The sequence below is a fragment of the Achroia grisella genome, unplaced genomic scaffold (assembly GCF_030625045.1).
Source record: "Achroia grisella isolate CSIRO2021 unplaced genomic scaffold, CSIRO_AGI_Agris_v1 utg544, whole genome shotgun sequence".
In the NCBI taxonomy this organism is placed as follows: Eukaryota; Metazoa; Arthropoda; class Insecta; order Lepidoptera; family Pyralidae; genus Achroia; species Achroia grisella.
Window position 1 is genome coordinate 719099 of NW_026712929.1, and position 23273 is coordinate 742371.

General features: G+C 31.4%; 2 protein-coding genes across 2 annotated transcripts; both read right to left on the reverse strand.

The window, feature by feature from the left end:
- Positions 1 to 9862: 9862 nt before the first annotated feature.
- LOC131847894 (uncharacterized) lies at positions 9863 to 15250 on the reverse strand. The gene is made up of 5 exons (XM_059197591.1): positions 15114 to 15250; positions 13795 to 14037; positions 12930 to 13141; positions 11112 to 11261; positions 9863 to 9994 (listed from the first exon to the last, which is right to left on the reverse strand). The coding sequence occupies exons 1-5, from the start codon at positions 15118 to 15120 to the stop codon at positions 9902 to 9904; spliced, it is 705 nt and encodes a 234-aa protein (XP_059053574.1). The 5' UTR covers positions 15121 to 15250; the 3' UTR covers positions 9863 to 9901.
- Positions 15251 to 18272: 3022 nt separating this feature from the next.
- Positions 18273 to 21834, reverse strand: LOC131847952 (uncharacterized; the record flags this gene model as incomplete). The annotated part of the gene is made up of 4 exons (XM_059197682.1): positions 21731 to 21834; positions 20461 to 20703; positions 19263 to 19456; positions 18273 to 18410 (listed from the first exon to the last, which is right to left on the reverse strand). Coding segments are annotated over exons 1-4 (582 nt in total), but the record flags the coding sequence as incomplete, so codon positions are not given.
- Between the last annotated feature and the right edge of the window lie 1439 nt (positions 21835 to 23273).

The window sequence follows — 23273 nt, forward strand, 5'->3', positions numbered from 1 at the left end:
TTAAAGCATATGTTGCCAAATGTCTTTCATTTTTCTAGATAGAGATTGCATTAAATCGCCTATGAGGTAAACAGAGGTACTTATTTTCTAATTCTGCCGCTCAGCAGCTTGCTTTGTTTCTATAGACATATGGTCATTGGTTCATGGTCAGTAAAACTACAGACCATGAACGTATAACAACTTATCTCATAGAAATAATAACAAATCAAAAGTATATGGGCGACGGTTATTACTTTCCATTACGTAGACATACAGTTTTATTTATACAGTGATTGCAATTAGAGATACGGCCAATCTGATGGTAAACTGTTAATGCAGCTGGCGCCGAAACTGATTTACTATTTACTATACCCATTTACTTTACTTATTTATTACTCCCATTTTAAAGAAAATGATAAATGTAAAATTATTATATGGCTAAATATATTTATTTCTCACTTTACAGGATGGGTTGTAATATTTCGTGTCGTCCTTGCTGCTGTTGCTGCTGCCCGTGTTTGTGTTGTGACTGTTGTGAACCCGAGCGTACTAGGGTGGTTCATCATCATCACATAACAACTGTTCCGGTGGGACAGCCACAAGTCATTGTAAACCAGCCACCACCACCTTATAGATAGATTCATACCCCTGAATATAGAACAGATTGCATTGCTCCAGAATAAATTTCCAAATTGTTTCAAATATATATTTTTTTCGCAGTAATGTATTACAATGTAATCTGAACTCTATTCTTCGCATGTAGCTTATTGTAATTTATACAGACTGTAAGCTTCAATAAGGATCTTTTTCATTCCCAAAATTTAAGTGACGACTATTGGATAATTACACAAATACGCTATCTAATAGTTAGGATAATAGTAGGCTGGAGTTTCTTATGAAGCTTCTCTCCCACTAACTCATTAGTGGAATAATAAAGCAGTAACTGTCTTATAAAAACAAATAAATACTTATTAAAGTACATAACCATTGTTAACTTGCAATTTTCCAATTTTGGAGCTTGTCTTCTGTGTAATTAATGTTATAGTAAGTTGTAATAGTACAATCAATATAAGTTTTCTGAAGACGTCAGAGACATATTACGGTTTCATATACAGAATATTTCAAATAGACACGATACAAAACAAAGAAACCTAAAGATTACAATAAATCTCAAAGTTAATAATAAAAAATATTTTATGAAATAATCAAAATATTGCAATGTAATTATTGTAAGGAATGTGATTCAAATTGTATTATAGTAATTGTCGGATGGTTAATGATGTATAATAACTATTTATTAATATTATAATTGTTGATATTCACATTTACTTCAGTATTCCACAGCTTAATAACTATAAGGGTATCTTCAGCACATATTAAATAAGAATACGTAATACAGATATTTAGATTAACTCTAGGTATAAATATGAAATTGATTGTTTAATAATAATAGATTAGAACTTAGTACCTACTATATTGTTTGTAAGAGATTCCTTTTAACGATAAAACGAATATTTTTAATCAATATTGTTACAAAATTGCCTTCTTGTATACTATTTAATATGTAACACAGAGTGAGTTTATTTATTACTATCTAAGATAAAACATTGGCCATCTTTTTAAATTATCAGCTTGTTAATGTATAAACTACAAAAAAAATTGTGTATATCTAGGTATGTAAACGAAATTTAAGAGACATCTATGACTGCTTTATGGCTCCGCTGCTAGACGTGAGTTCTCACAAAGAAGCTTGCTGATAGCCCGATAGGTATAGAGTTTTCCAGACCAAAACTATCTGAGATCTAATTTTCCTTCTTTTGCACTTATTATGTTGGGAAGAACAAATATGTCATTATTTGTCTACCATTTTAAATGGATCATAACGCGGAAAGATGTCTTTTACAATGATAATAAAAGGAAATGCTGTTTTTATAACAGTAAAGATCTGATATACTAAACAAAAAAATTAAAGATGGCCGTTATGTAACAAAACATATACGAATTTATATTTTGTAAAAATAATATCTATGTAGTATTAGTTAAAAACTTTATATATTCTTAGTACCTACCTAATTGACAGAAAGTACAATCATGTGTTTACAAGCGCCTTTTTAATACAGTACTTTGACTTGAACATATATTGCTGTTGTAAATACCTAAAAACCGGCACATATTCAAGCACAGGATTGTATAGATTTCCTATTTTTGAAATGTTTTTATTTAATATATCCAATTAATTTATTAAGCCTTATATTAATATTAGATCATTTAATTAAAAAGAATAAAAATCGTGAAACCAATTGTATTCATTCTCTGCTTGTTCGATTAATAATTTTATTAAATTTTATATCGGTTTTATTATAACATTTATACAAAATCCATAATTATTTTACATTCGTCACAATATGTAGGTAGGAAAGATTAAGGACGTTGAGAAAAGATTTCGGAAACGAATAATAATAACGAATAATAAATAAGTTGATGAAGAATTTTCGAAGGATGTAATTTGTACCTATACAAAATTTATTTCAACCTTGAATCCCACATAAAGAAGTAGGGTATGAAGAACTAAAGGTATTGGTGCTATATTAATATTTAATATTTATGTTCACGTCCGTCGCTAGTATCTCCTTGAAGCAGTTTTTTAACTGCCGACTGCAGGTGGTCAGTGAACGCAATGAAGTGAATCACAATGACAGTATCCTCAGTGGACTCTAAGACGTTGGAAATACGGTTTAGAATAGATGAGTCAGTCGTCACTTGAGATTTTCCTAGCCATTGTCAGTTTGTGATTTTCTTAGTTGCGAGTGATGCATTGGGCGGAGGGCCCATAAGGAGGGTTAACGGTCCGTGGTCCGAGTTGAGTTCGGCATGAACTTCTGGGGAATTCACCCGTGGGTCAGTCCAGTATGTCAGGTCGGTGGTTGACGTTATGTGGATAGTGGGTAGGCGAAGCGCGGCCATCGATGTGATATTTATAGGCACACAGCATATACTCCGCATCCGCTGACCACTGCCAACCAAGACAAAACATACGGCCCACCTGTGCGTATCCATTTTTTATATCAGAATAGAATAGAATAGAAAATCATTTATTCAAAAAAACTTAATTTAAGCACTTTTGAATAGTCATAACAATTTGTTTTTTATCTACCACTCGTTCGGAAAGCTGTCTCATCACAAGAAGAACGAGCAAGAAACTTGTGTGTTGCTCTTTTAAATAATCCTTGTAAGTTTACATTTACAAGTCGAAACGTGTGAATACAAACTACCAACAAGCACTAATTTTTTGGGTCAAATATAATCATGCAATAAGATTAAATCAATCGTAGTGATAAGAGCAGACCAGTCCCTACAAGCAGCACTCGTTCACGAGTATGACGGATGAGCCAGCCATCACTGCGCTCGACCATATTTTAGGGAGCCCATAGACCCGGCCCACCACGCCGCCACATGTCTGGACATTTTAGTGAGCATGACTACTCATTCCACACGACCACGTCACAGCTACAAAAATTACTATATGGTAGTTACAGTATTCGCACTTTACATAAGGATGCATGCGGCAATCAATACAAAAGCCGCTACGCTATCATATATCAAGAAAGCAGTATGAAAATTAAAATTATAACGTTGTCCGCAAATAAACTTATTCTTGCTATATATTGCTATCATCTATAAATTCATCTATCTTATAATAGGCTTTTTTACATAACATTTGTTTAATATAAGATTTGAATTGCCTCTCTGTAAGATTTAGCGTAGACTCTGGCAGTTTATTATAGAATCTTACGCAATTACCATAAAATGAATTACTAACTTTGTGTAGACGGCATTTAGGTAAAATTAGCTTATTTTTATTGCGTAAGTTTCTACTTGTACAGTCTTTAAGTTTCTTGAAACTATCTAAGTTTTTCCTTGTATACATAATATTTTCATAAATGTACTGTGAGGCAACGGTGAGGATATTTGATTGTTTAAAGCATTGACGTAATGACTCTCTAGAACCCATACCATAAATAGAACGTATGGCTCTCTTTTGTAAAATAAATATAGTATTTATATCGGCAGCTTTACCCCATAGCAGTATGCCATATGACATAATGCTATGGAAATAACTAAAATATACAAGTTTTGCCGTCGCCACGTCTGTTAATTGCCTTATCCTTCTAATTGCATAAGCAGCAGAACTAAGTCTACTGGCTAATTTTGAAATATGGGGCCCCCATTGTAACTTCGAGTCCACTGTTATTCCTAAAAAAACTGTATCATTAACAAAATTTACTATTTCATCATTAAGCAATAGCTGCGTATTTACTTGTTTTACATTAGGCAGCGTGAATTTAATGCACTTAGTTTTGTTGGAGTTCAATAATAGATTATTACATGTGAACCAATTTAGTATAGCAGAGATAGCATAATTTACATCGTCTAATTGATTATATTGGCGACCAATTTTAAACACTAACGAAGTATCATCCGCAAATAACACTATATCTGCAACTTTCTCTACCATGTAGGGAAGGTCATTTATATAAATTAAAAAGAGAATCTGATAGATCTGTAGAGAATCTGTAATCTGAAGATATCTGTAATATCTTCTAAGATATCCATTTTAATGAAATGCTATTAAGTTCAGTTTTGATCTACATGTAATGTATTTAATTGGATAAAGAATAATACTGTATTGTATATAATATAGCTTGGTAAATAACACATATTTTTTATAATATGTACAAGAGAAATATGGTTACTGTGGGTTATCTTGGGAGATAAATATGTACCATCATTTTTATCGATATTTTTAAGATAGACAATTCCGTAGTATTAATGATCTATCTTTGTAATGTTTAGCCAACGTTTGCGTTATAAGCACCCAAAAATATATTTAATTTTTTTGGCTTTTCCGTACTACAATGTACCTATATATTATGCATATAGACATTCCTTTTAAATCATCAAATATCTATTCGCGAAAACTGTATTAAAATGCGTTGAGCAGTTTCAAACATCTAAGTGAAAATATAACATATAGCGAAGTGACAGTGAAGTCATTTTATACTATATAATAAAGAAGATCATCACCATCTTCATGCTATACTTCCTTATTCTAAATAGATTTTGCAACAAAAGTATTACAATTTTTAAGGCGTTCATGCATAGGAATATTCTATAGTAAATAATAAGGTAACAAATAATAATAAGACTTGCACAAGTGTCTATTTCAACTCTCAATCTATTTCACAGTACTCATTATCTTTATCCTATGTATAAAAGATTGCCCTTGTCTGAGTCAAGACGCAGTGTGACACTAGGATTATGGACTCATTACAAGTAAATTAACAAACCTTTCCCCGTGATTCACAGGAAAAATGTTTTATTTAATCCTCAGTGAATTAGTAACGAAGCTGAGATGATCATAATATTCCCTCGTCATATAATTATCATTATTTCATTAATATCCCGCCAGCAAGAAGCGAAATCATGTACCGTTCCACAATATAAATCATGTTATTAAGCTAGACTGTATATAAAGTCTGTGTGGATGTATTTAACTTCTTTTATTAGCTATTTTTCTAGTATAACGTATAGGCATAGGTATAGCAGTCAAATTGCAATACCAATACCTCCCTACCTACCTGACACTGTCGTCATTAGGAATGACAACGTATGAGATGTACTACGGATGTTACATCCGTGGTACCACTAATAATAAATGAACAGTGTATAAACGACAGTTGCTACTTTTGGTTAAATGGTCCTTTACCTTGCTTACCGTTTCTCTATTCCACAATATATGTAATAATTACAAAAATCTAGTAAACATAAGGAGTATCTGAAGACAGGGTATCTATAAATAAGTAAAGATTTCAAATATCGCCTTAAGTAAAACGTTTATTGATGTTGTCTTTAACTTAGTTTTGACTTTATAAAGACACCTGCTTAATGACTATAACCGTAAATAGTCATACATTGTCAATAAAAGTACTGCCGTATTCTAACTTATAAAGAGTTCAGAGACAGTCTAACTGTTTTATCAAGCAAACATTACATATCATATAGTGCTTTTGATAAATAGAGACGGAGTTAAAGCTGCTTCATAGAGAGTTCCGAGTTCACAGTTCCTGTTGTATACAAATCGCAAGCATAATAACAAACTGAACTCGAAAAGTACAAATTTGTGATCAGATTTCTAATAGGCGTATTTTTTTAATTTATTTGCATAATGCTTACTCAAATAGCTTGACCATTTAAGTAGTCCTTAAAGTAACCGATTATCTAGTGTCAGTTGGTATCTCTACAAGTGTCTCCGGTACGTACAGTCATACTGTGACGAATAAAGGCACGTAGCGATACGATATGTATGAAACAATGTGATAAATTTATCTTATCTTACCCATAAGTTGCAACTTTGTGGCTTTTCGGCTATATTGGATAAATACATACTTAAATTCGTTGCTGTACATAGTGTTAGACTAATCGTTTACTGAATAGTCGACTACCAATTTGAGTTACAGTAGGTAAGTGGTATTTTTTAAATAACTTAGCATAAGTTTCAGAATGATGTCATTATTAAAAGGCTGTTCTGAGTTTTGTAAAATTTATTCAGAGATATTATATAATCTCATGTTATATATTTTACTGGTTAAAAATAAAGGCCAGTTCTATATATACTAATTGCATCGTAATATAAAGTATATTCGTTTTTTAAGTTGTATTAAAATGGAAAGAGCAAAATGGAAAGAATCATTTTATTTACAATAATTTAAATATGACTGCAGATTTAAACTGCTGAAAAAGACTCTAGTCTACTTCTTGTGATGAATCTGCATTCCGAATGAGTGGTAGAATCAAAATATGACTATTCAAAAGTGCTTGTATTGTGAGTGAGTTTATTTAATGAGTTTATTTGAATAAAGATTATTTCTATTTCTATTTCAGAAACCCGGTTGACTTGACATTCTGTAACATCAAATACCTTCTCTCATTAATTTCGTAATAGATTAAATTTATACTTTGATATTTTAAAATTAATAATTTATTTTAAACTTACTTAAAATAACTTATTTTAAATTTATATGTAAAGTAAATTCCAAACGGGCTAAATTACGGAATAGTTAAGTACTGTAAATAAATACCGGTCTATATTATAATTTTTTTTCACTTATGAAACGTCATTGTTATTGTGAAAGGTCTACGTAATTATTAGTATTGTGTTATTTCTTACGTCTCTCTTAGGTAGGTGTGGCAAACCTACCTAGGTTTAGCACCCGGTTTTATCTGTTTGGTTGAAACCTCATGCGATATATTATCGTGTTTGTCAAAATGATACAGAGTGTAATTACCTATATACTAAGCAATTTAGTAATTAGTATCTTTGGGAAATAATGATAGAATTCTCTTGAAAATGTTATAAAAATTAAATACTGTGGGTATTTTGATAAACTGTGATAAAACATTGATACAAACATCAGCCGTGAACCATTTGAGTTCCATAGAATATCTTAAAAAATGTTTAAACGTAACATTGTAAACATTATGGTTGGTTGGTTGGTTACCGCTTACAAATAGATGAGCTGTAAGGTTGTTTGCCATTTCAATTACTTAAAAAAAGTTAATTTATCTGTCATTGATAACAATTAATACCTTTTTGCAAGATTTCTTGTATTTAATTTCAGTGTTAAGACTAAATAATTGCATAAACAATGTTTATCAAGTTTTATATACCTATACGAGTAAAAAAGTTTAAAAATATTATTCGCCGGCCATATCTGCAGCAGAAAGAATTTAATAAAAAGGCGTTGATAATCACAACTGTGATTAGCAATTTAATGATTAATTGATAATATTATCTATCTGTAGTAGGTACTATATATTAATATATTTTTTCCTTGATATGAGTCAGTAAATTAGCTATTTAATTGTTCGGTTTTTACTGAATTACCTCATTTTCGGATGTAGATAACCAAAGAGTATCTAAAATGTACATGTTCGATCGTTTCAACGGTAAATGATTCATAACCATAATAGAAAACATTGTATTTTTACCATTTATTATTTTCTTTCGACAGTAACCCATGGGCTCTTCCTTTATATTAAGGAATCGGCATCAACGATCTATGATCAATATTACATAAAATAATAAAAAATTAATTTCCAGATTGAGCCATGGGGCTGTGCTGCAGTTGTCTTTGCGGAGATGACGGAGGTGGTGTGAATATAGCGGAACAACCCCAAGGTCCAGTATTCGGAGGACCAGAGCCAGTTATGGTGGCAGATGATGCTCCAGGAGGCGGTCCAATGATGAGATGATAGTAACATATTAATAGGCAGAAATGTTTTCAATTCTACAGAATTGAAAGTTCATTTCAATCAGAAAGTTCGTGCGGATATGCTCTGTAATTTTACTTCTATATATTTTAGAACATAAATTTTGCAACATGTCCGTTAAAACAATCTGAGCAATTTATTCTATGATGCACAGTACAATTAACCTGAAAATGTATATTGTTATTTGTGTTTAAATGTCCATTTATCATCAAGAATTTGTGTTTAGTAATAAATAAATTATTTATATAACTTTGAATTTTAATCATTGTTACGTGACTTATAGAATATTCCGTTAAAAGTTGCGCCAATAATAGAGAAATTGCGAGGTAACAAATTATCTTGGTATTCACATGTTATGCGGCCGGACTCTGGACCATGTTCTAATGAAAGTACTTTATATAGAAGTGGATGATGATAAAAAGATGGATTAATGCTATGAAAGTTAATATACATAAAAGAAAATATGATTAGTCATCACAGCCGCACAGCACAGGGTACTATTATTTAAGTTGTTAAATTGAACATTTAATAAAAGTATTATACTAATTCAGATTGTTTCCGAGAAAAATAATTTTAATAATTTTAAGTCGTAATGCGGTGATCCCAATGTAATCAGACGTACGACAGATCATACAGACAGATCAAAGAAATAATATGAAATCTTTTTGAGATGGGGTCGCGAACCTTTGGTCTTCGAGCCCTCTAGCAAAGGAAGTTATAATAAAAATATTAAAATTTTGATTGAAATTGGAAAAAATACTTATTCCAAATTTTGAATCGACGCTACCCAAGTTATTATATTGGAATATAACGTTTTAATTGACGACTAAATCTAATGAGGATTGTTTGGTGCGGGACTTTATAATTTACACGTTATTTAATCCTCTCCCATGTATCCCCTCTTCCAAGTGTACAAACAGGACGCTAGGTAAATTAGTGTAATTATGAAGGCCTGACCTGAGGTTCGAAATCCGATGGCCTTCAGCCGTTCCATAAGTCCTTTCAGCGTTTTGGAGTATACTTTACACTCGCTCCCTATCTTTCCATGAAGCTGTACAAGACAGCTGCAGTCAACAACATTAGAATAGTTAAAAAAAATGTATGACTACTGAAATTAAACAAAATTTAATAACGAAATTTTTATATTTAATATATTTAATAATTTAATAATTTAATTTATTACAAAATAAGAAAGAATACCAAATAAATTGATAGATATTAAATAGTATTGAAATAAATATAACTACTGAAGAAAATAAATTAAATTATAGTGGTACCTATATGGTTAAAAAAATATACATGTTATTGTGAGAAAAAGAACACGGCAGATTTAAAGCAATTATATTAATAAGCACGTGTTAAACATAAATTTAATATTTTTTTATAGATAAAATAATTATAAGATGTTCGAACAAATGATCTTGAAACAATAGATATAGAATGTTAGAATATGTGATAAATAATTATTAACTAATAATTTATTATATACAGTAAAAAAAGTTATTAGTAAACGCATATTGCTTTTCAATTGAATTTAAGTTAAAGATATAAATTATGTGGCAAGAAATACAGGATAAATAATTGATAATATTTAGATGAACGATCTGCACAGAACTTCATACGATTGGTATGAAATTTCCTTTCCTCCGAATGAAATATAGCAGCAATTATGACTAGGATGGACCTGAAAAGAAAGAGATAATGAAAAATTATATATAGTAAATATCTACGTAATTTTAATTACGTACTTTATTATATATGTATGTACACTTTAGTTGTCAAAAATGTTTTTAAATAACTGATGATTTTTATATACGCGAACAGCACTACGGCCATCACATTCAAGTAAACAAGCAAGCAAGTCCTGAGGATTAAGATGCCTCATATAACGTAATTTTTCTGTTTTAACTCACGCTTCTTCTCCATCGCTCAACCGAAACATATCTTATCAAGCAAACTGCTCCACGGCTGACATAGCTGAATCTTTTTGATAATCCTACAATTTTCTTGGTTTCTGTTTCAGTATTAACCTATACCAAATCTAAACTACGTATATTTGCGAATAATAAAATTATTTATACTATGTTTTCTAATATTCGTCAATGATTATATTCTATACCAATTAATTAAATCAATTAAAATAATCAATTACAATATCAATTTCCAATGAAACTAAATACAATCAACTTCACTATTTAGTAAGTTCTTTTTAAAGTTACGACTAAGAGCCCTTCCAGAATTAATATTATACATTATTTGACGTATACAACTGTCAATTTACGAGATAACTCTTTACTTAACAATATAGAAATAAAGTTATACTTTCAGAATTTCTAATATAAAATTAATAATTGCAAAAACTTTTTACATCCGAAACCGAACCGAAGTGCGATTTCGTTATTCAGTTCCTTAAAAATTGGACCTCTTAACTTTATTATTTTTATATGTTGTGTCATTTTTACCACCAGTCCCAACTCATTCAGTCGTTACAAGACACATATATAGCTTAATTTATTTAAGAGAAGGTTAGCACTTATTTCTGATGATCAATATGTCCGAAACGAGAGAGATTGACTATGGCGTACCTATTGATTACTTGCTCAAGGACATAGATTATTGAGAATGCTCTCTTTTACCTCCTAAGAATGTAATGCTTATTATACAAAATGTCGTTTACTTCAACAAAGATCCAACCAGAATATATGTATGTTCATACATTCATGTTATACATGTGTACAATTAGCTAATGGTAGTTCTTCCTAACTTAAAAAATATATGGGGATGTATCTTCTAAAACTCACTTTTCCTGGGGTGACAGTGTTAGAATGATTTACTCTTGCGATGTAGAGTGGTTCACCACTATGCGTGTTGCCAGCAGCTATGGCTCCGGGTGGTACCTTCCCGCCAGCACATGGGAGCCAGCGCACATCGTCGGATTTAGCCAATAACACCTGAAAAAATGTTAATGAAGCAACTTATATATTTTTGTACTTTCATGATACAAAAATAGATAAGTTGTAGAAACAGTAATTAAAAAATGATGATTTCTAGAGAAGACCACATGGAGATAAAACTTACATGGTACATACCTAGCAATGGTCTTACTAGTCCCCAACTAACTAAAAACTCCTCTTTCTTTCTTCTTTCTCTCGTTTCTCTCTCCGATATAACCATTGTGTTTAAGAGCTGTTGGAACTAGTATGACTATAACGCAGATGACTCTGTGATTATTTGTCAATTAGAATCTACTTTTACAACAGGTTTTCCCCACTACTTCGTCCAGTGACCGAGACAATGTTAATAGTAATGACAATAGTAACCTAAAACCCAATTCAAACACCAAATTGCATTTAAAATTCCAAATAAATTCCAATTAAAATTGTGAAATCTATTAAGTAAACTAAATAGGCATCTGTAGTAAATATCTCCCTACCTACTCCTGGTAAAGAAAAGGAATGGTAATTTTTTATTCATTTTACGCAAATAATCTAATGTGACACCGTTGAGCTTATCTCGAAAAACAGTGTAATCAAACGAATTATATCGCAATGATAGACTGATAACCGTACATAAATTTTTATTAATTTATTGTTTTGAGTACGAACCCATACAATAAAAGGTGACCCATAAATAAGACAGCATAAATCTGTCCAAAGTATAACGCGTTGGATGAACAAAATAATTTCATATGGAGATTATGAAGTATAAATGTTTTTGATGAATTATATGGTTTCGTAAATAAAATAATCTTTTTAGAGAATTTGGGTTATCAAAATCTACTTAGATTTGATATCATAAAGAATCTCGTCACAATCCTTAACTACCTTATACAGCCGGGAGGATACAGAGCACTACTTTTTGATAAAATATATCTTAAATTACATAATCGAAGTTATAATGTACACGATAACTAATATATAACAACAGCATAAGGTTAGTTTTAAAAGATTGACCAATTTTTATAATATATGTTATAATTGAAGTAATATCATTTAAATTTAGTTAGTTCATTTTTCGATTGGTCGATTAAAATTTGTCTATTATTTATGGACTATTTAAAAATGTATACAATTGCCGAGCTTAGTGCCATATGTCATTCTCTACTAGTTAAAACCATTGGGTAAAAACAGATAGCGATTGAAGGGCATAGGAAAATGCACACTTTTGGTACTTACTTCACTAAATAGGTCAACTATAATACCTTACATACGAATAAAATATATGTACTTGTATTGATGACTTAATTATTAGTCATTAATTTAAAAATAAAAGTAATCCATCAGTCAATCTGAAATCTATCTTTAACTATAATGTTGGATGACCGCGGCGGACTCTAGCGGTTAAACACACCGCCTTACTTCCGATAGTCACGGGATCAATTCCTCGCACGGTACAACCATTTAAATTCATGATTGTTTGTATCAGTCTGGGTGTTTTCTATGTATAATCTGTATATTTTTACTAAAAAAATATAACCATGTATTTAAGTTGTATGTAATATTATGTTATCTGTGGTTAGTTGTTTGGAAGCCACAAGACAAGCTCTGCTTAATTTGGGACTAGATGGCACTGTGCGAATTGTCCAGAGATATTATAATTACTGATTGTTTATGTTTTACCTCAAAATTGTGCACTGGCACTTCTCTCCCCGTATGGGGTACATAAGCGGAACGATATTTGACGGAGAGTTTTCCTGGGACAAATTCGCCGCCGTGATGAGCTCTAATTACCCACAGTGGGCTAGAATCCCAGCCTTCTCTTCCTGCCACTAGTGCTCTGCTTCGAAGACTGTCAATTAAGTTTGGTGTAGCTGATACCCAATCAATAACCTCTGAAATTTACAACAAATTACTTTTGTTTAATGTCCATATATTTAGTTAAGAAATAAAAAACGAAACGAAACAGTAGCATGGTTAATAAGGGCTAATGCTTAAAAATAAGATTCGAGTTCTATCTTTGAAATGCTTATGTATTAGATATGAAAATGGTTTCATGATATATGATGCTGTAATTATTTTGGTATTTTATTATTGAAATAATTGAAATATAAAAAAATAACTTCCCAAGTTTCTTAATATTTTGCTGTTTCTTTATTTTACACTTCTGCACTAACATTATATGAAGTACAGACCGTTTTTCCACCTTGGCGGTATAATTTTGTTTCCAGAGATTTCCCTTAGGATGACGGTCTTCGCGTGGTGATCAAAACATGTTAGCTATTCGTAAATATTTCTACTAATAATATTTATTAGTCTCATCGCCCACCCCCAATAGATCATTTATTCTAAAAGAAATATAACCAACACACAACGTTTTTTGTGTCAACCAGATTTTAACTTACGACCTATTGTATGTAAGTTAGGATAATAAACTACTAGGCGACGGTTTTAACCAATCATATCAAAGTTTCAAGATATTTCAAGAACTGATGTCTTGCTAGCAAAATTATACTTTAATGCAAAAGATCCATCCATGACCACTTACCTGTAGCATGTTCAACGACTTGAACTGGTTCCGGTATGGGTTGCTGGTAAATGTTTGTGACGTATGTGGAGTTTGGTGGCTGCTGAGGTTGAGGCACGACATTCGCTTGAGGTGGATATACGGGCATGTATACCGGTGCTGGTACATAAGTGACGGAGCCTGGGTTTGCATAATATGTACTGGGCGCTGGTTGTTGACCAGGATACGGCGTGTATTGGGGAGGAGGCCCTGATGGTGGTGGGTCTGGAAATTAAAAATTTTTGTAATAACCTAATTTTCTTAGATAGATTTTCTACTAAGTCGTCCGCGTAGGCTTTTCTTCCTTCCTCACCCATTTCAGTTACCAAATATATTGATTTATAAGTTGTAGTTAAAGAAAATGATTGGTGAAATAACGTACTGAAGGATGACACTCTCGTCGTCGCCGTCCAGAATAGCAATATAATAAATATTCCTAAGCTATAGAAACAAACAAAAAAATATAGAAGTATTCTTTCAGTATAGTTGATATCATTGTTCAATAAATCAATATTTTTTTCTAGTTTATCCTTTATTATTCCTCTCAATTTATTGACATAACATATAAAGAAACGTAAAGACGTAGGTACATGACAATTTTTAAATGTAGTACGAGTGTGTTACGATAATATAAATTATATTTTACGATAATTGAATAATGCAGCATATACCTATACATTTTATGTTATTAATATAGAGCGTACCTTTGTTCATTATACATAAATTAAATATTGATAATTATCATTTATCTACAAGCAATGGAGTGTTATTCGTTAATATAACTTAATTATTAGCGTAATTAAACTTATTTTAATGTAATTTTATGTAAATTTAGTACAGGTAGAACAAAATTTCGCAAAGACATTCGTACATATTGATGTCATTCATAGTTTAAATTGCCAATTTAAAATACCAAACTTGTGTAAAACACAAAAGACATGAATGTACAAGGTAATAGCGTTAATAAATATTAATATAGAGCACAGTTTTGTTTATAATATATTAAATAAAATTTTATCTACAAACAATGAAGTGTTATTTGTGACCTATTTATTAGTGTAAATTATACTTAGTGATATAGTTGTATTATTTTTTTGTAAATTTAATATATACACACACAATATTTTGCAAAGACACTCGTACTAAACATTTTAACAAGTAAATAGCTTAAATTACCAATTTAAACGACCAAATTAATCACATCACACGTAAACCTACAAGGTAATGGCGTTGATAAACAAGTATTATATATTTTCACTTTTACGTAATTTATATTAATTATATATAGTAGATATACTTACACGACATGACTGTGATTTACACCTTTTTAAATTTGAATTAAACGAAATAATACACTTTATAACGGAATCTGTCTATACATGTGACTTCAGTAAATTGTTTGTAGCAAATTCATTTCATGATTCTATGATGCATATCGTTGGCACATTCTACGTCACTATAATTTATGATTAGATATGATATCGTGTCATATACATATGATTTTACATAGCGCCATAATCCAACCATTGACCAGAGAGAGGCAGACTGACGACATTTACAGCTTACCACCTGGTCCATCAGTTTACCGCCATTTCTAATAAATACCATATTGCTTAAAAATTTTCAGGACTATGACTATATGTATATAATTGTAATCGCAATTGAAGGTAAGGAAATATAGGTGTTTGTGTGGAGCGTTAACGTTAAAGGTTAAGAAGCTATTAACATTATACACAGCAATAGGTCCATCAGTTCAGTTCCCAATCCCAATCAACAATGCTCTTCTCTCTAGAAAAGGGCGTGTATATTTATCACCGATAGGAACCATAGGGAGGTTTGCCATTATTGAATCAGCGTTGTTGCGTTGGGCCATATCTCTTCGGACTTATTCGACCATACTGACAAAAATAATCGAGTGCGATAGAAGTAGCATTAAGACCCTTCCTTCATGACGTATAAAAATCAATATTCGTTTTTTTGTATTTTCAATAAAACACTGTCAATTTACTTGCTCGCATTTGCGGGAACATTCTATAATCTTCTCTACTTGAGGACATACGCCTATATCTTCGGCATTGTATAGTTAGTACAACTTTTGTGGGAGTGACATTCTAATACGAATTTGAATCTATGAACATTTCAATTTATTAACTGCATCAGTAAAACATGTCTGCGAGAAAGATCTATATATAAGACTAGCTGTACCCGCGACTTCGTCCGCGAAAGTGACCTTGACCAAATAATGAAAAAAATATTTAATGACCTAAATCAATAAAAGCCAAATGAAAAAGTTTCATCGTTTCATCTTCAAAAATGACGACACTTCCATACATAACTCTTTCAACCCCTTATACCATTTCTATCGCATTCAAAAGTAGCCTATGTCCTTTCTCAGGGTCTAGACTAACTGTGTAGCAAATTTCATTTAAATCGGTTCAGTAGTTTTAGCGTGTAAGTGAGACTGATAGACAGACAGATAAAGTTACTTTCACAGTTATAATAATAGTGGGGTATTCTATAAACTAACCCAAAAAAGCCAATGGAAAAAGTTTCATAGATCTGGCTTTAAAAATGACGAATTTACCTAAAATCTTTCAACCCCTACTTTATGTTACCCCCTTAAGGGTTAAAGTTTTAAAAACTTTGAATATTAAATTTATTTATATTCAGTTACCAGCCTAAAATATAAGTTTGAAGCTTCTACCTTTAAAAATGATGATTCTTACGTACAACCATGCACCTACCATTACAACTCCTACTACTATTTCAACCAATTATTCGGATCCAAAGGTATCCTATATGCTTTCTCAAGATCAAGACTAATTGTGTACCAAATTTCACAAAAATCTATTCAGTTATTTTGGCGTGTAAGTGAGATGCCAGTCTCACTTACACGCCAAAATAACACAGACAGAATTACTTTTACAATTATAATATTAGTAAGGTATTTAATAAACTAACTCAAAAAGCCAATGAAAAAAGTTTAATAGATCTGGCTTCAAAAATGACGATATTACCTAATATCTTTCATCCCCTAATTTATTTTACCCCCTTAAGGGTAATTTTTTACAAACTTTGAATGTCATATTTATTTATATTTAATCAACAGCCTCTTCAGCCAGCCAACTCTAAAATAAGTTTCAATCTTCTATCTTCAATAATAAAAAAAAAATATCCTCTAATTTAGTTAACCCCCTTAAGGGTAACATTTTTAAAAACTTTGTATGTCATATTTATTTATATTTAATTAGCAGCCTCAAAAATAAGTTTCAAGCTTCTAGCTTCAAAAATGACGATTCTTCCATACAATCTTTCATCCCCAATTTAAACCCCTTACAACCCTTTTTTTCGCATTAAAAAGTAGCCTATGTTCTTTCTCAGGGTCAAGACTATCTGTGTACCAAATTTCATTTAAATCGGTTCAGTAGTTTTGGCGTGAAAGCAAGACAGACAGACAGACAGACAGAGTTACTTTCGCATTTATAATATTAGTGAGGAAGTAAGGATAAGGATAATACGAGGTTAACTGTTTAACTATAATTGAACGATATTCTTAAGAATAATATTATATTATGTTATCTGTGCTATTAACAAGACCATCAAAGGTAGAAGTGCTTCCCGATTTAAGAGATTTTTAATAGAAAGCATTTCATAAGAATATATTTGTCATGGAATCTATTTAGGTGCCATGAAAAAGATATTCTTAAGCAAATTTGTATATACATTACTGGTAATTGAATCTTGTGTTTCATTCAAATCAATCAACCTTTGTAAGTTCGGAGCCTATTAAAGAGTGGTAGGAGTTATAATAATTAAGAGAGACTTTATTATTTAACATTTAATAAAACCTAAATATACAATTTATTTTTTCGTATGTACAAATATGTATTACAAGAAATGTAACATGGGCTACATTATTTATAATTTAGATTAGACGATAATATAATACACATCCATAGTAATGATTTGGACTATGTTTATAATATTAATCATACATTTTACATAGAACTTCATATGATTGGTACGAAATCTCCGCCCCAGAGAAAGAAATGTAACAGCATTTGTGACTAGGGTGGACCTGTAAAAACAAATATACTAAAGTATTGTTCAAAAAAATTTATAGTAACAAATTTTATTCACCATCTGCACATTTTACAGATGAATAATTAGTTTTTATTATCTACTAGCTGTATCCTGGAGCGAATGCCAACGCAAATTAGGGTAAAAAGTATATGTATGTAATTTAAAATATGATCTGTCTGTACACAGAATTTCATTCTTATATGTCCGGTTGTCATTTTATTTATGGTGCTTGTATTTTAATAATAAGTATTATTCTCATACTGACATAAATAAATCTACTAACATGTATATTTTCTACAACTTACTTTACCGGGGACGGGTATGATGCGGTTTTGCTTTACTCTGTTTGCTCTACATCTTCCATTCATTGCACCGGTTACAGGTTTTTTATGGTCTGCTTTGGCGACATAAAGTGGTTCGCCACTCTCTGTGTACCCTGCGGCGATAGCACCGGGTGGTACCTTGCCGCCACTACTTGAGAGCCAGCGCACAGCACCAGTTTTAGCGCATAATACCTGAAATAATATTAATTTATTAATAAAATACATGTAAATTAACCTTCTGTGTTTAAATGTGTGTAATTATATAGTGCACGATGCACGAGCTGGCGATCCTAACTTGGTATATACCGGTTTTAGTGACTGTCTGTATTATAAGTATGTATACTACTACAAACACAAAAATTTCTTTAAGTTAATTGTCTTTGTATGTAGTAATTTGTAATAGAAAGTAACATCAGCCACAAATTACTAAGTAGGTACAGTCACACATATCCGATTCGTATGCATAGGTCGATCTTCCAACTGAACCGATTATGTGTAACCACAAACCTGTCGTACAAATACAAAAATAGTAGGTGTGTATTGGTTTGTCTGTGGCGAAAATTTTGTGATATTTATTTTAGTTTAGATGTGCCCACTAATTCCTGCGCGTGTACATGTTTAGACCAGTAGCCATCTATTATTTTATTAATAAACTAATTAATATGCGTATTGTATAAAATATTAATTAATTCAATTAATTTACCACTGTAGGTAGCTATTTTTATTCAGCTTTTGCTAAATGCAAAAAACCCTGTATGTTGACTCATATTTATTTACATACTATGCGAAAATTCCATCCTCATTCTTCCTGTCGCTTTTACGTGATATAACATGTTCTCTACTATGTATTCCATTTGCCACATAACTTTAGCTCCACATTATCGAGTACACAGTTGTACTTGATAATAAAAAAATATTCAAACAGACATTTATTATCAAACGACACAGTTTTCACCATGACACTATTTTATTATATGTAAATATTTCTATGACATGTACAGGATTATTCTAGTATCATTTATTTTTAATTATATATTCAGTTACCTCAAAATTATGTACTGACACTTCTCTTCCACCGTAGGGTATATTTGCACTTTTTATTTGAGGGAGTAGTTTTCCTGGGATTAATTCTCGCTCATGATGTGCTCTTACTATCCAATACCTTTTCGTATCCACCTCTAGCGCTTTTCCTCGAAGATGTTCAAATGAGGTCGTCGAAGCGGAAACCCACTCAATATCTGAAATTTCCAATCGATATTATTATTAGATACAGATTAATTGGGTACATCACGTTATATATAAGCATTGCAAGCTGCGTGTCATTCCTCATGTATTAATTCTTAAGAACTAAGGTGTAGTGCCTCTGTACTATAATAATATCTCTACCTTATTGTAAAGCCATAAGCACTGGCCAGAAACAAGTACTAATGGGGCCCCTAGTTACCCTAGTCTATAGTTAGTTAGTAACAATAGTACTTCACTATGACACAAACTGTTCTGTATTCTAATACTACTTCACTATGAAATCATTCCGAACTGACGGTAGATTTGACATATCATAAGAGTTTGTAATAGACCTACATGAATAAAGACATTATGAATTGAATTTGAATTTGTATTAATATATATCCGTTAAACGTATGTTCCGGTCTATTTACACAATACTTGTCTTAAAAGTACCGGCCACCCCCCACTTATCTATTATTATATATATGTACTCTATATTACACAAACATATCATTGTAAAATTGCTATAAAAATATAAAGATTAATAAGTCAAACAAATAAGCAGTGTGTCATGATTTTAAATAAAATGTTAGAAATACTAAATAGATATAGGTATTGTAATAATAATATGAAACAGACTCTTATATATAGGCTCTTCACAAGTTTAAGCATTCAAATTACTGACCATCCTTGAAAATACGTAGGGTGAGACTGACAGCGACTTTATTTTTAATTGAGTCATTGCCTACTTAAAAATATATCAAAAACATATCTACGTATCTAGGTAACATATATACGTTATAAACATATATACGTTATTCTAACGTTGTAATACATTTTACTATAGGAATATAGAATGTATTTAAAAAATAAGTTAGGTATGTTCGAATTTTACAAAATGTCTAACGTGATATTGAATTGCTCTAATATCTTAATATTAATATTGTAATAAATAACACGCTGAAATATGTTCAAATTGTTTATTTAAGTAGATTTCGAGTATTCTGCAACTTACCTTCGGCATGTTCGACAACCCGAACTGGTTCCGGCGTGGGTTGCTGGTAAATGTTTGTGACGTATGTGGAGTTTGGTGGCTGGTGAGGCTGAGGCACGGCAGTCACTTGAGGTGGATACACGGGCATGTAAACCGGGGTCGGTACATAAGTGACGGAGCCTGGGTTCGCATAATATGTACTGGACGCATGTTGTTGAACAGGATATGGTGTGTAGTAGGGGGGAGGCCCTGATGATGGTGGGTCTGGATTTAAAAAAAGATTTTTATTTTTATAACCTTGTACAAGATTATTTGCATAGGCATCTTCCTGACTCATTTCAGTAACCATACTGGTTTATTTATAAGGTGTAGTTACAAGGTGATGATACTGTGAAATAACATGTAAGGGAGGCATGACACTCTAGTCGTCCGGAATAGCAAGGTATAATGAAAAACTCCAAGTAGATGCACATAAATTATGGAACCGATGAGACAAGATCTAGCAAAATTTTTATTTAAGCAATAAAATCATATAAAAAAATACAGTTTTACAGTATACTAACATATGTAGTATTTAATAAATCGATAGATTTATCTAGATGACTCTTTATATTTGTCCTATTAATATATGCTAATAATCCTCTCTGTTTATTGAAAAAAATTATAATAATAATAAAAGCATATACTTGGTCTGCATGATTTAATTAATTAAATACTTATAAATACAAAACCCAAAGACTTACCTGCCAATTTTAAAATCTAGTACGAGTGTACTAGTATAATCCGAAGAACTGATTTAAATGAAATTTGGTATACAGATAGTCTAGACCATATAAACGACTTAGTCTTTTTATTGCTAAAAAGTGGTTTGAAAGGGGACATGAAATGTTGTACGGATATACTGTCATTTTTAAAGTAAGAAGATTGAATTGAATAATGCTGCACCTAACTATACATTTTACGTTATTAATATCGCTCTATATTGTACACTGTTGTTCATAATATATTAAATATTATTTATCTACAAACAATGAATTTGTTACTATAACCTATTTATTTGTGTTAATTATACTTAGTGACACAGTTGTATTACTTTTTAATATATGTAATTTTGTGTAAATTTAATATAAGTACCACAAAAATTTGCAAAGACACTCGTACTACACATTCTAACAATTTAAACGACCAAACCTCCTACTAATCACAGCAGACATAAACGTAATAGCGTTGATAAACAAGTTTTATGTATTTTTACGTAAAGTAATTTATATTAATAGTCGGTTGTACTTACATGACATGTCTCTGATTTACATTCAGTATTTCTTTTTATTTGATATCTTTTTATTACCTTTTATAAATTGAATAGAACCTTTTAACACAAAATCTATCTATATATGTGACTAACAAATTTGTTTCATGATGCATATCGTTCTAGTGGCGTAGATTGTAAGCCACTATAATTTATGATTAGATATGATATCGCCAAATAAATATGGTTTTGTCCTAGCGCAATAATCCAACCATTGACCAAAAATAGTCCCAACAATTGCAGCCATTACCATCTGGAGACCCGTCAGTTTGTCGCCATTTCAATGACATAAAAAAAATATATTCATTCCATGTTTAATATTTTTAAAGCAATTATCTATCATTGAAATGAGAGTATCTATACGTATTATAAATAATAATCGCTTAAGATATTTGCCTTTGTGGAGCGTCGGGCAGGTTTTAATACTTTTTAAAGGATGATAATAGTATGGTGTTCCTTCGTGCGCTATTGGTAGTTGGTATAACCTGGCGGGGCACAAGTGAACGGCCATAAGATGAGGATGAAGTCAGGTCAGTAAGTCTATAGTGACAGAGTTACTGTGACAAAAGGACTGTATTAAGGCTAATTTAAAATGAAACACGTTCCTAATTGAGGTAAAATATGTACCTATATTCAGTTCGGTAGCAAAAACATAAAGACAAGGATAATGGCATTAGAAAACAATCGGTATATAAAAACAGAACGTCAAAATATACAATTCAAAAATATATAAAATGACTATCAAAAAGATTACCTTCGGCAACAGTTACCATGATGTTTTCTAGGGACAACCGCGAGATGGTCCACCGCGCAAGGTACATAGCCAGCAATAGGGACATCAGTCCATTTCCCTAATAATCCGCTTTCTCCCAGAAAAGCGCGTGTATGTTGGTACGATAGCGAAGTAGCGCCAGACTGATAGGAATTATAGGGAAGTTTCCTATTTCATCAGTTGCATTGTAGTTGTTTGACATTTTTACCAGTAGTTTTAACAGTAGGTATGACCACGATGATGCGTAAATATTGTAAAGACTTTAGTTTTTATTGTTCTGAGCTCCCAAGAACTATATAATCGATGTGAGTTGACATTTTTACCTTGATTTAACAGTAAGTTTGTACTACACTACATTGTACAGTCACAGTTAAATTCATGTACATGTTCATCCATTGATTTCTACACGACAAATAACCCTAAAACCAATTTAAAAGCAAGCTATTTAGTTCAACTTTTAAGGACTTTAGTCTTTAAGGAATATAGGTAAAAGAAATATATCAGACTTGGCAAGGTTAAGAAAATCACCGATGCCTATCTCTTTTCATCTACGGCGATTGATGATGCCATTGATTGATGACAGTCTCAGCTCCTAAAGAAATCCTAATCTAAACAACATTTTTATGGACAAACAGACATATTCTTAACTATATTACTACCAATAATATTACCAATACTATCAAAGAGAGAAGCGCTTTCCGATATAAAGCAATTTATCTATATAGGTATATAAAGAATATCTTTGTCGTGGTA